At 37.3% G+C, this 12461-nt stretch overlaps 1 protein-coding gene across 1 annotated transcript; it reads right to left on the minus strand.

Annotated features, from left to right (window-relative positions):
• Window positions 1–4310: 4310 nt before the first annotated feature.
• Window positions 4311–11182, minus strand: LOC308693342 (nucleotide-binding oligomerization domain-containing protein 1-like). Its single transcript, XM_081370190.1, has 3 exons — window positions 10837–11182; window positions 9123–10749; window positions 4311–6320 (listed from the first exon to the last, which is right to left on the minus strand). Exons 1-3 carry the CDS (start codon window positions 11168–11170, stop codon window positions 6041–6043), a joined length of 2241 nt encoding a protein of 746 aa, XP_081226316.1. The 5' UTR covers window positions 11171–11182; the 3' UTR covers window positions 4311–6040.
• Window positions 11183–12461: the final 1279 nt, after the last annotated feature.

Here is a 12461-nt window from a genome sequence, read left to right on the forward strand (position 1 = left end):
CGATGACAACAGCTCATTTTCACTCATTCCTTCTTCCCTGTCCGTTCTTTTTCCTGTCCTTCAGATGAGACAACATCTTCTTGATTTTCAGCAAATGTGCTTTCAAGTTAATCTTTTAAACTTCCCGTGAACGACGCGCCCTCAAGAAGAACCCAAAGAACACTTCAAGCTCACGAACCACACACCGAGGATCCACACACACACACACACACACACACACACACACACACACACACACACACACACACACACACACACACACACACACTATGCACCAAAGAATAAGTGCAAGTATTATTTCCATCGATATTTAGATGCGTCTGAGATTGTTTGCTCCTGTCTTAAGGAGATTTGATTCTTTGCTGGCTCTCATAGATGAACTGTTTGTGATATTTGCCATTCCTTGATCTCCTCTCTCTTTCTGTCTTTACTTTTCATTATTCTGTATGTATTCTTTGTTTAAGTGTAGTCATTTGTATTGATACCTTCATTAATTATAATCCCTTGTAATGAATTATCCATATACATGCATACTGTGTGTGTGTGTGTGTGTGTATATATATATATATATATGTATGTATGTATGTATGTATGTATGTATGCATGCATGTACAAATACATAAATATTATAAATATGTAAGTATAATTTGCTTTGAGGTTTCTAGAACCAGTTTAATTTTCCTGACTATTTTCAGCTTCTCTGTGACCCTTACGGCGCTGATCCACTTGTCCGTGCGACACTTCTGTCGCGCCGCGCTCCACTATATTCCTATGGGTGACGTCAAGCGACTTTGTCGCGCCCGCAAAGCATTCCGGGAAGGCGGCGCTTCATTTGAAAAAATGCTGCGCGTCAAAAAGCTGGCCGATGCCCATCTTTATGCAAATGAATTCCGTCAGACGCGACGCGTCTATCCAATAGAAGTAGAGCATATGGAGACGGAGGGAAGTCTCTCGCAGGTCCTCTGTTCTGATACGCTACATTTCCCGCTGGGTCAAAACCACGCTCATAGCGGTAAACCCCCATCAACGTACCAATGTGGGGAGGCGTCGCGACACCACGCGACAGTCGTGTCGGACAAGTGGATCAGCGCCGTTAGAATAACAGTTTTTTTCAATCAATTTGACACATTTCTGCACCCAAAGATAAATACAAAGCAATTCATATTTTCTAATGATCCATAATAGTACACAAAGACCTACTCCAGCTTTTTTAAACATGTTGATCAAAAGGCTGTACAATATCTCACCTCAGCTGTGAGATGTAGGACAGACACTGAAGGAAACTCTTCACTTCACTCTCTTCCTCTGAACATCCTCTCAGCTTTACTGGTTTCTTCTCTGTCTGGAGTTTCAGCACTTCCAGGAGGACGGAGGTCTTTCTCTGTGAGAGATCTATGATCCAGACATCAGGTGACTGGAAAACTGACTGTAATGCTGGAAGGAAACTCCTGCCTGTTTGAGTCTCATAGTTCTTCACATGTGAGTAAAGATCCAGCAGGAAATCACACTGTTTAATTCTGTTAGTCTCTTGATAAGGTAAAGATGTGCAGACTGATGATAACAGTTTCAGCATCTGCTCTCCTGTCTGTGTCTCAGTCTCTGCTGCTTTACTGAAGAGTCTCAGAAGAAACCTGTTTTGAACACTTTCATTCAGATTAGAGAATCTGTAACAAAATGGAAAAGAGAAATGTGAATAAACAGAAATATTACAGAACTTATTATAGCTATGATGTGACTAAATAATACAAATTAAAATAATGTGTTGTTTGTCTCCTGTTTTCAGCTCACATTGTTGTAAACACTTGAGACAGAGCATCAAATTAGTCATTACTGACAGAGTAATAAACACTTTATAATTAATACATTTTTCCCCAAATATATTTTAAAAGTATTTACCATCTCACTTTTTCTTAATTCCTAAAGTGTTTAATTAATGGACAACATTATGTGTCCTGAAATGATCAACTTACATTTGAGACTATTTTTCTAAGCTCAGCAAAACAATGAACTCTATTCAAATGATCCATTATAAACTATTCCAAATCATTTTCATCTGTTTTCTTTGCTGTGTAAAGTTGTTAATGTCTCAATGATTTGTATTAAAATACTACATTATAGCATACAGTTATATTCAGAGAAGAGCATTTATATTATTTTGATTATGACAATGGAAAAAACTGCTAAAACCAAACAATTAATGGAGGAAAATGTACTTTCAGAATGTAAGTGACAAAAGGAGAAAGACGCTATTTGGTTCAACAGTCGTGGACAGATTCTTCACCTTTTATTTTGTTCAACTTGATTATTTTTTATTGCAGTTTTTTTTTTACATTGTTCTTGGTTTTAATAGTAAAATTTCTAAACTTTTTAAGGACTGAATTTGTCCGTATAATAAATATATTTTTTAAGTATTTACCATTTTACTTTTTACTTCATTCATAAAGTGTTTAATTATGGAACAACATTATTATGTGTCCTGAAATGATCAACTTACATTTAAGACAAATTATCTAAGCTCAGCAAAACAGCGGACTCTATTCAAATACTGTCACAGTTCGCAGGTTTGCCTGTTCTTTCTGACTGTGACTGTGTCTGTGTGTGTGTGTGTGTGTGTGTGCGCGTGCGTGCGTGCGTGTGTGTGCGCTGTCTTTGGTCTGATTGCCTGTCAACGTTGCCTAGCTACCAACTGAGCTGACGAGCTAATCAGATCGTTATCGTGTCCTATTTATAGTCTTGTGTTTTCCGTGTTCATTGTCAGATCGTTTCTGGTGTTCACGACTTGTCACCTTTGTGTTTGATTCCTGCTCGAGTTTGGATTCTCTCCGCTCTGATCGTTCTGGGATTCTTCTCTGCGTTGATCAGCGGGTTCCAGCCCATTGCTGTCTCCTCGCTGCTAAAACCTGATACCATTCCTGCATCACTGCATCTGACCATCCTGCCTTGCTTATTTTTCCCTGTTTACCCAATAAACTGTCTATTGCATTCGCAACTGGATCTTGTGTTCTCTCACCTGACAATTATAAACTACTCCAAATCATTTTCATCTATTTTCTATGCGGTGTAAACTAGTCATTAATGTCTCGATGATTTGTAGGCTACTCATCCTTCCCTCGGGTAATTTTGACCCGGAAATTGTGTTTGAATTATTATATATATATATTTTTTAATTGAGTGTTCATCGGATGCACTTGAACCATGAATACAAAAATAAATAAATAAATAAATAAATAAATTTTATAGATTTGAGGAGTTTTGTGGTTAAAAAAAAAAAATAATCCTTATACTCGCCGCGTCCGCACGAGCGCATAGGTGCGCACGGCAAAAATGATGTCATTGCGGTGTGTGCGGTCGTGCGCGTTTGGTGCGCAAGACACCCTTTCGCTTGGCGGTGTGCACAGCTTTTTTTGTAACAGCGCTCGTGGCTCCGCATCTGAAGATGCACGACTTTGAGCCGAATCTGGCCGAGCATGTACGTCTCTTTATCGCCAGAAGAACTTTAGAGGCTGGACTCGATTTATGAGACGAAGAGAACAGGAATTCAAAGGTGGGTTTTATGTTTAACCAAATAGAAACATCAGCAACATGACAAAAGCGAGTGTAAATAGCTTAATTAGGTACGAATCCAGTCAGTGAAATTAGCCGTCTGCAAATATATTTTAAAGCAATTGAGTTTCTGTGTTGTAAGTAGGCTTTTAAAAAATAAAAGTTTTTCTAAAAATTCCTTGTGAAACATTAAAGTAGACTAGTGCGATCAACAGTGCCAATTTTCTTCAGATTTTATTTAATATTTCCAAAATTATTCAAAAATAATGTTTTTTTTTTACTCAAAAAATGAGATGCCTACTCTCAAATAAACAAGGCCTACGATTTATCAGATGCAAATAGAAATATAAAACCAGTCCTAATTGAAAGAGAACAAGTTGACAAAAAGATTGAATCCAATATTGGGTGATAATATAGCATAAGTGATTTATAAGCTATTTTTTGCAGCCCGGTCATTTTTGACCGGGAAAACCACAGGGGAAATTGGGTTGTGAACACCACACAAGGGTTAATGATGAAAAAAGAAATAACATCATTAATATCAATGTCTGGGTCTCTGAGAGTTAAATCAACAATCAAAAGCATGTAAGTTCAGGTACCTCAGCTGTGAGATGTAGGACAGACACTGAAGGAAACTCTTCATTTCACTCTCTTCCTCTGAACATCCTCTCAGCTTTACTGGTTTCTTCTCTGTCTGGAGTTTCAGCACTTCCAGGAGGACGGAGGTCTTTCTCTGTGAGAGATCTATGATCCAGCCTCCTGGGGCCTCATGTATCAATCTTGCGTACGCACAAAAACTTTGCGTACGGCAGCTTTCACGCTCACGGTCGTATGTACTAACAGTGAAATTAACGCGAGAATGTGCGTTCCTCCACGCCAATTTCATGTCTGGCGTACGTATATTTCTCACTGTTTTTGTCCGTTGGCGACTCTTACAGGCAATGAAGTGAAGTTGCAAACATTACACAACGAATTGTTCTACAAGTCTATCGCACCACCACCTGTGGGAAACATTGCTATTAATTTGCAATTTATAAAATAAATGACATATATTGTCACACGAGCCTTATGAAAATATTCTATCAATTATGCAATTAAGTAAGAACATATAAAAGCATATTATGCAAAATGATACAGCCCTTATTCTATGGCAGCTTTGGTTTTAATGTCCACCTTTATATCAGACCATTTCTTTTTAAGGTAATTTAGAGTAGACTGTGTACAGTTGAGACACCTTAAATAACTTGCTTAAATAACAAGTTGTATTTTTGCTGTGCACGTGCGTATTAGTGTCCTCTTTGATCGTGGGAAATTTGAACAACGGACACATCTCCGATCCGAAGAAATCGGAAAACTTTTTTTTTCTAAGATATGATGTTCACTTCACCATGCACTCTCCACAATGACTAGCTTATTATCCTTATGTGACTGTTAAACGTAACTGGTATCACCACAAACGTTATTCTGTGCCCTAAAAACGGGCATATTTCATGGTATTGTGTCATGCAAGGTAATTGCAAAATCTAGAGAAATGTGCGAGGTGGCCAGCGGGGTATAGTTGAGACACACATGTACCAACTGTACCCCCGATAGAGTTCTATTAGGAAACACACTGTTTAGTTGTTCAGCCAGCAATCATGTAGCCAGTATAGGACGCAAATGAAAATACAATTTGATATGTGTGATTCTACATATCTTGTTCCTGCTTTATACATTTTAACCAGTGCTAATTTAAATAAAATGAATGCATATAAATGGATGAATAAACAAAAATGTTGCCCAGTTGTTATTTTCTTTTCTATTTGTCTTTATTTTTTATATTTACATTTACCATGAATGGTTAGTTACCTTCACGACATTAGAAATGGGTCTCTCAACTGTACCATGCACTGTCTCAAGTGTACTACATGGGTACAGTTGAGACAAAGTTGAGACAAAAAGCACCTTATATTTAAAATAAAAACTACTTGTGGGTATTATTGATTGATAACATCTTAGTCTACAAGCTAATGTAATCATGTGGCATGTCATGTGGAAATTCACTTCTTTTCAATGTCTATTTTTGTGTGAAAAATCAAAACGCAAAAAGTGTCTCAACTGTACTCAGTCTACTCTACAGTACGACGATCCCACCGCATTGACGGCATCAGCCAAACTCTCCCACTCATATTTTTTTCCTTTTGTTATTAATTCCGGAGGACAAAGTTCCAAACTTTTCCAATTTTTTTTTTTTCGTTTCTACCTCCGATAGTAGCACTTCCAATTCACTTTCTGTAAAGTTTCATTTCTTGCCGTCATTTTCTTACTGTTTTCTTTTGCCAAAGTGGACTCATTACCATATTTAAATTGGTTTAATTAAGGGAGGAGACTGGGTGGGGCGTTGTGCTCGTGCATGTGCGCTCAAATTTACGTTAATTGGGATGTACAAAGAGAATATGCGTGGGATCCTTCGTACGCAGAGATTCATACATCTGGATTTTTTTGTGCGTACGCACATTTACAGCTTTGTCCTTACGCAATGTTTTAGTATGAATTCAACGCAAGTCTTTGTACATGAGGCCCCAGGTGACTGGAAAACTGACTGTAATGCTGGAAGGAAACTCCTGCCTGTTTGAGTCTCATAGTTCTTCACATGTGAGCAAAGATCCAGCAGGAAATCACACTGTTCTGGGTTATTATGTCTCGCGTCAAAAAAGGAGCAATTGCACTGAGATACTTTATGGAAGAATTCTCGAAAGATTGTGATTTGCTTCAGTGGTTCTTTCCAAATCTTTAATCTGCAACACAGAAATCATATATCAATAACAATAATAATAATTTTTAATTATAACAATTAAGCAAATTAATAAAGAAATACATTACTATGGCAATAATTCTATTGTGCTATAAAATAAAGGCATTTAATAATAATAATAATAATAATAATACAATTTAAATGTACATCAGTAAAATTATAATACTAATATTTATGTCCTAATTTCTTTGCTTTCAAATGTTAAACTTTTATTTTGGTGGAGACCTTAGAGCTTCTCTTTAGTTCATAACAAATCTCATTGCAGAAAGTTTCAACATGTTGCCTTTTTAAAAGCATGATACAAGCGACCCAAACTTACAGCACTAGCAGAGAAGAGTTAGTGTGAAGACGATTTTTACTGACAATAGACTCTTGGCAAGTATTAAAAGTCGGCAAGTGTTAAAAGTAAGCAAGAAATGGAAGTTGTGACCGTTTTTTTCCCCATATTGTGACATATTTCCAAGTGAAACGGGAATTGCTTGTTGGATTGTTGTTGTTTGCTACTGCTTTTACCTCGTGTGAGTGACAGAAGTTTATTTTCCCGTCCTCAACACTGCAATGTTCCATTTTGATTTCATGGTGACTTAAACTTTGGACCCTGGCTGAGATGCTAAGCGTGTTCTGCACACAATCGCTGATGGCACCGTCCGCTAGCTTGTGCAGTCCTGACGTTTTTCTTGCATTTTGCTTTGTGGGCTGTACCATAGCACATGGGGTGGCCGCAGACTGTTTTACATTGTTTCTAGCCTCCTGCGTGGATGTCGAAAAGTAAAAGGCTTTAAGAGGGCCACCTTTATTCGTAATTGTTTTTGTGCTAAATTTAAAGTCCTTAAAAATACAATAATGTGAACCTTAATTCAGCGAATGACCTCTCGTTGCATCTATCCCCCCACTTAATGGTTAAAAGGAATAGTCAAACATTCGCTCACTTTTAGTGAGGCACAGCAAATTATTACCATAAATTCATTTATGGAGTCAGATGAAATAACGAGTAAATATATATATGATTAATGTATTTAACCAACCAATACTTTGCATGAGTGAGGACAGAACACGTGAACCTTCCCCGTGTATTGGCGAACCGGCATTGGACCAATATATCGGGCCTTACAGCCTTTTAAACTATATAGACTACTTCTGAACGAGCACGCAGTCAGCTATAAATGATAACGGCAGCCCCCCACCCATCATTTAATTGTGACTTAAGAAATTATCTTTTGTATAATATATTTCCTTTTTTCTTGCATTTTGCGCTGTACCATAGCACAGGGGGTGGGGGGTGGCTGTTATCATTTATATCCTCTTGCATGGACGTTGATAAGTATATAAAAGGCTAACACAGCACAAAATGTAAGAAAAAAAAGGAAAAATATTCAATATTATTAAAAAGATAATGTCTTAAGTCACAATTTAGCAAAAGTAAAATTGAAAAAAAAAAGGAGAGGAAATGGCAATTATCCATTGATAAAGTAACTGGGGGGAGAAAAAACTTTTTTAATGGACAATAGCCCAATAATAAACCATTAATCCGCTCTAGTTTGGACTGCAACGCTATTATTTACCTCATCTTGGATAAAGGGCTTCTGCATGCAATAGAAAAACCCTACATGCACTTTCCCAACATTTGTTTTAATATTCTTAAAAGTAATGTAAATTAAGTTTACAAGTTGCAACAAGTGTGTTTTTTGCTGTGGGTTTATGGGGTGGCCTAGAATAGATGAGCATTAAACATTGAAATAGGAAATACATTTCAGATTTCAATATTAATAAAAAAAAATAAAAAAAAAAAGAATCTTACACCATTAATTAATTAATTAATTAATTAATTAATTGTAACTGCAGTGTAAATACATTCATGAACTGAATTAAACAGTCTGTGATAAATTCAAATTTAGATGCAGCTTTTAGGAGTAAAAGCCATGGCCATTGTATCTCAAGTGAAAGAAATGACTGGAGTAAAGTGTGTCAGTTAGTCTGTGGAGTCAGTCTCTTGGCAGGCTAAAAATCTGAGATACTGTGTCTCTAAATGTAGTCCAAGAGTTGTTGGTTGACTAGTCGAATATCATGATCCTTCCTTACTAAAGTAGGGGTGTAAAGATACACTCATATCGCGATTTGGTAAAATACACAATACTGTAATCACAATACCAGTTAAATGTCGCTCTGTTACTGAAACTTAGCTTTTTTTCTCACGCAGTATAAACGCTTTCAATGCAGGCATTCATTGGATCTCTTAAAAGTCATGCCAACAACAACTCTTGCGCTGCTCACTGTTTCCCTTTTCTCCCTCTATAAATACACTTACATAAGAATAAACCATCTAAAAAGCTTTGAATCATCATAATAAAACTACAAATCTGATATGGTGATTTAAATGATGTTTGTGCTTTCACTGTGAGGAGTATGTGCTTCAGATGAACAATGCAATCAATCATCACAGTTTTAACGTGTCAAAATAAATGTTTCCAAACGTTAAGAGGTTAGTTAATACAAGTTAGGAAAATGGACTTTAAATAGAGGGACAGAAATCTCTCAGGTTTCATAAAAAATTTTGATGAATGAAAATCTTATGGGTTTAAAACGACACAGGGGCGAGTGCATGATGAAAGAATAAATTTTTAAAATATATTATAATAAATAAATATTAAAAAAGTTATTTATAATACCTTATAAATAAGGTAAGCTCAGTCTTAACTATATTGCGAATGATTTTCACATCCACGATACTTTGTCACATTTTTTTTTAAATATTGCTATATATCATTTCACCCCTATTCCCTAGTACCTGATCTTGGGTGAGCAGCTGAGCATCACGTTCATTCCTGTGTCAGTCATGTTACAGTCCTCCAGATTCAGATAAACCTCTTTATCTCTGGACTGAGTGATCACGTAAGCCAAAGCACAACACTGATGAGGGTCGAGATCCTCTTCAGGCTCAAGCTGATGGTCCATCTTCTCCAGGAACATTGAACATGCTTTAGGAGACTGGAGCTCATACAAGCACTGACACACATAGAGAAGATCAAACTCTTCACTTTCACTCTGAGGTTGGAGGAACGTTTCCAAAAACTTCTCAATGAACCAGTCAGATGTTTTCTTTATCTGATCCTCTGGGAAGAGGCATTTGATGAATTTAATGTTGTGTTCTCCCAGAAGTCCACATAGGAAGGGAAGAACATGTTTCATGTGTTTATCCTCTTCAGTCTGACAGAGTTGTAGGACTTTCTCAATTTCATCTGGATGTAGAAGAAGCCACAAAGCTGAGAAGAATTCCTGCATTGTGTTGTGGAGAAAAGCACAGTACGTTGTTGCAGATGTAGGCGAGTCTCTTGTTGTGATCATCTTCAGAAAAGCACAAAATATGTCTGTCTCATCACGAGTAATAAGGTTCAGGGTTTTCTGCATAGTTGCATTGAATGCAATTTCCATCAAGAGATGAACCTGATCTTTGATCTCTCTCAGGTATTTATCTATTTGCTTAATTGTTTTCTTTCCATGTGTCATCACAGCAACACGGAAAATGTGGATGTACATTTCTGTGACTGTGCGTGGATGGTTGAAAATTTTGTCATTTTTAAATTGAATCAAGTCTACAATCATGAATGCATACATTGGCACATGGCTGAGACTGAACAGCTCTTGATTCTTCAAAACAACATCTAGAAATACAGGATCGTGACCCAACATCTTCTGATAGTAAGCGTTGATAGACTCTTCACTGAATCCTTGGACATACACTTTCCGTGTCGGCCAGTCGAAGAAAAGTGGATCATATTCCACCTCTGATCTGCATGTTATTATAATCTTGGCATCAGGCAGGAGCTCGTGGTTCATGATCTTCCATAAGGTGGAATTTTCTTCTAAATCGACGACACCATCAAATACAATGACAACTTTCTCAGAGTTTTCCTCAATATCTTGAAACACGTCCTTTCGGTCTTTTTCCATTGGTTTTAAATATGCATCAAAGAAAAAAGACTCCAAATTGACAATGCTAGAACTGTGAGCCAAAACACTTTCATCAAAGTAAAACATGTAGTCCAGCTCTTGGTCATCTTTCTCTGCCCACAGACGCAACATTTCCTGGACAACTGTAGTCTTTCCTATTCCAGGTTTGCCTATGAGGAGGATGTTCTTATCTTGGCATCTCAGCAGATTCACAAGTGAAAGCGCTTGTTGCTCAGTAGGAATGTAAGAGATCAGCTTTTTGGGCCGTAGCTTTTTGCATTTTTTGTTTTTCCATTTTATTTTGCATTGAGGAGTTTTCACCACAGAGTCTGTCTCTAAAACAACAGGTATAAAATGGAAATTTACTTGTGCCTTGTCATTCGGATATTTACAGCAATCCCTTTTCAGAATCCTTTTTGCTTTCTTCTTGAGTGCTGTCTGGTAGTTTTGACAGGGCTTTGTTCCTAAAACAGCAACAAAAACAAAGATTTATATTGAGATGTGTTCACTTACTGTCTTTTTATTGAAATGTTTTTCATTTATCTACTCACCAAATGAATAGCTGACCTCTTCATCTTCCCATCTGAAGGGAAAACAGCTGATCCAGGAGTGCAAATCAGGATGTAATGTCCTCTTCTTAGTGACATCCAAAACCCTGAGTAATTCATAGCATGCCATTTGCCCTTTGTTAATGGCCCAATCCAATATACATCTAGCTTTATCAAACTCTGTCCTCTCGGCTTTGAGAGCATCGACCTCATGGTCATTGAAAACACTCTGCTGATAAAGATTCTCAATGATCAGAGGAAGGTTCTTCATATGGGTCACCAGATTTCTCCTGGCGTTTTTGAGGAACTCAATTGCAGATTGCCGTGCACATGCCATGCTGCAGGCATTTCAAACCTGAGGTACAAGACAGAAGTTTAAGCATTTTCATGCAACAGTATTACAAGTCTCAATAATATTTATTAGCCAAGAACTGGAGAAATTGGATCCACCAATTTTAACTGTATCTTATCGCAAACGGAATCTCGTGAAAAAAATAAGTTTGACACTTTTCAGCACGTTGCTGTCAGTAGTGATGGGACATTTGAACCGAGGCGTCGGAGCGTGTGTCGAGAAAAAGTGGGCGTGCCAGATGAAGCCGCGATTCGAGGCTTGTGTTGTTAACGTGAAAATCACGTGACTAATGACAAACGAGGCCTCGGTTTGTGTGGATACGTCATCGGTTCGGTCTGAGTGTCGCTTCCGGATAAAAGGCGGTTCGAAACTCGCGCCACCTTGTGGGTGTTGCAGGAGTAGTAGAAGCAGTTGTAGTAGTGTCAGAGAGTCAGAGAGTTAGATGATAACTGTTGTGTCATATGTGAGGGCTGTATATTATTAGCCTACATTATCAGGTTAGAATAGTTAAAGTAGGCCTATATTATTATTATAGTAGGCCTAGCTATATTATAGTCTTGTTATATTACTTAGATAAGTTTATTTGTATTGCTCTGGATTTTTGCATCTGGACTGGACTGCTTTTTGATTTGGATTGCCCTTTTGGATTTGTTTGCTTTTTGTGACTCTTCTTTTTCCTGGTAATGGACAAGCAAGAAAGAGGAGATCCTCCCCTGTCTGGGCTCAACAGAAGCATCAGTGTCCTCATTTGTACCACTGCCATTTTTACGTTCCCCTGCATCCCCTGCATCCCCTGTTCCTTGTGAAAGGATATTTTCCAAGGCTAGAGAGATTTTGTCCAAGAAGAGGAATCGTCTAAACCCCAACACACTTGAAATAATTCTGTTTCTCAATAAAAAATCTATTGTAATCCTTCCTTCCGGACCATTCTGTTGCAGTTTACTTTAATCTGTTATCTATAATCTGCTAAATGAATAAATGTACTTTATTACACCCCCTCTAACATAAGCACTGCACTCAACACAGTGTCACTGTTGTTGTTCATACTGTCACTATCCAAACAATTTATGAATAATTAATAAACTGTGTGTGTGACTCTGCACAAGTAAATTCAGACAGAGAAAGATACATATTTTATAATATACACAGTAATGGACAAATGTCTGATCATGTCTTTTTATTATTGCAAATGAAAGGTTACAGACATCAACAGTGAGTAGCCTACAAAATAAATAAATAAATAAATATTTGTATTTATAAAAATATTTTTATAAAA

Source organism: Scardinius erythrophthalmus (assembly GCF_964197995.2).
Source record: "Scardinius erythrophthalmus genome assembly, chromosome: 1".
Classification (NCBI taxonomy): domain Eukaryota; kingdom Metazoa; phylum Chordata; class Actinopteri; order Cypriniformes; family Leuciscidae; genus Scardinius; species Scardinius erythrophthalmus.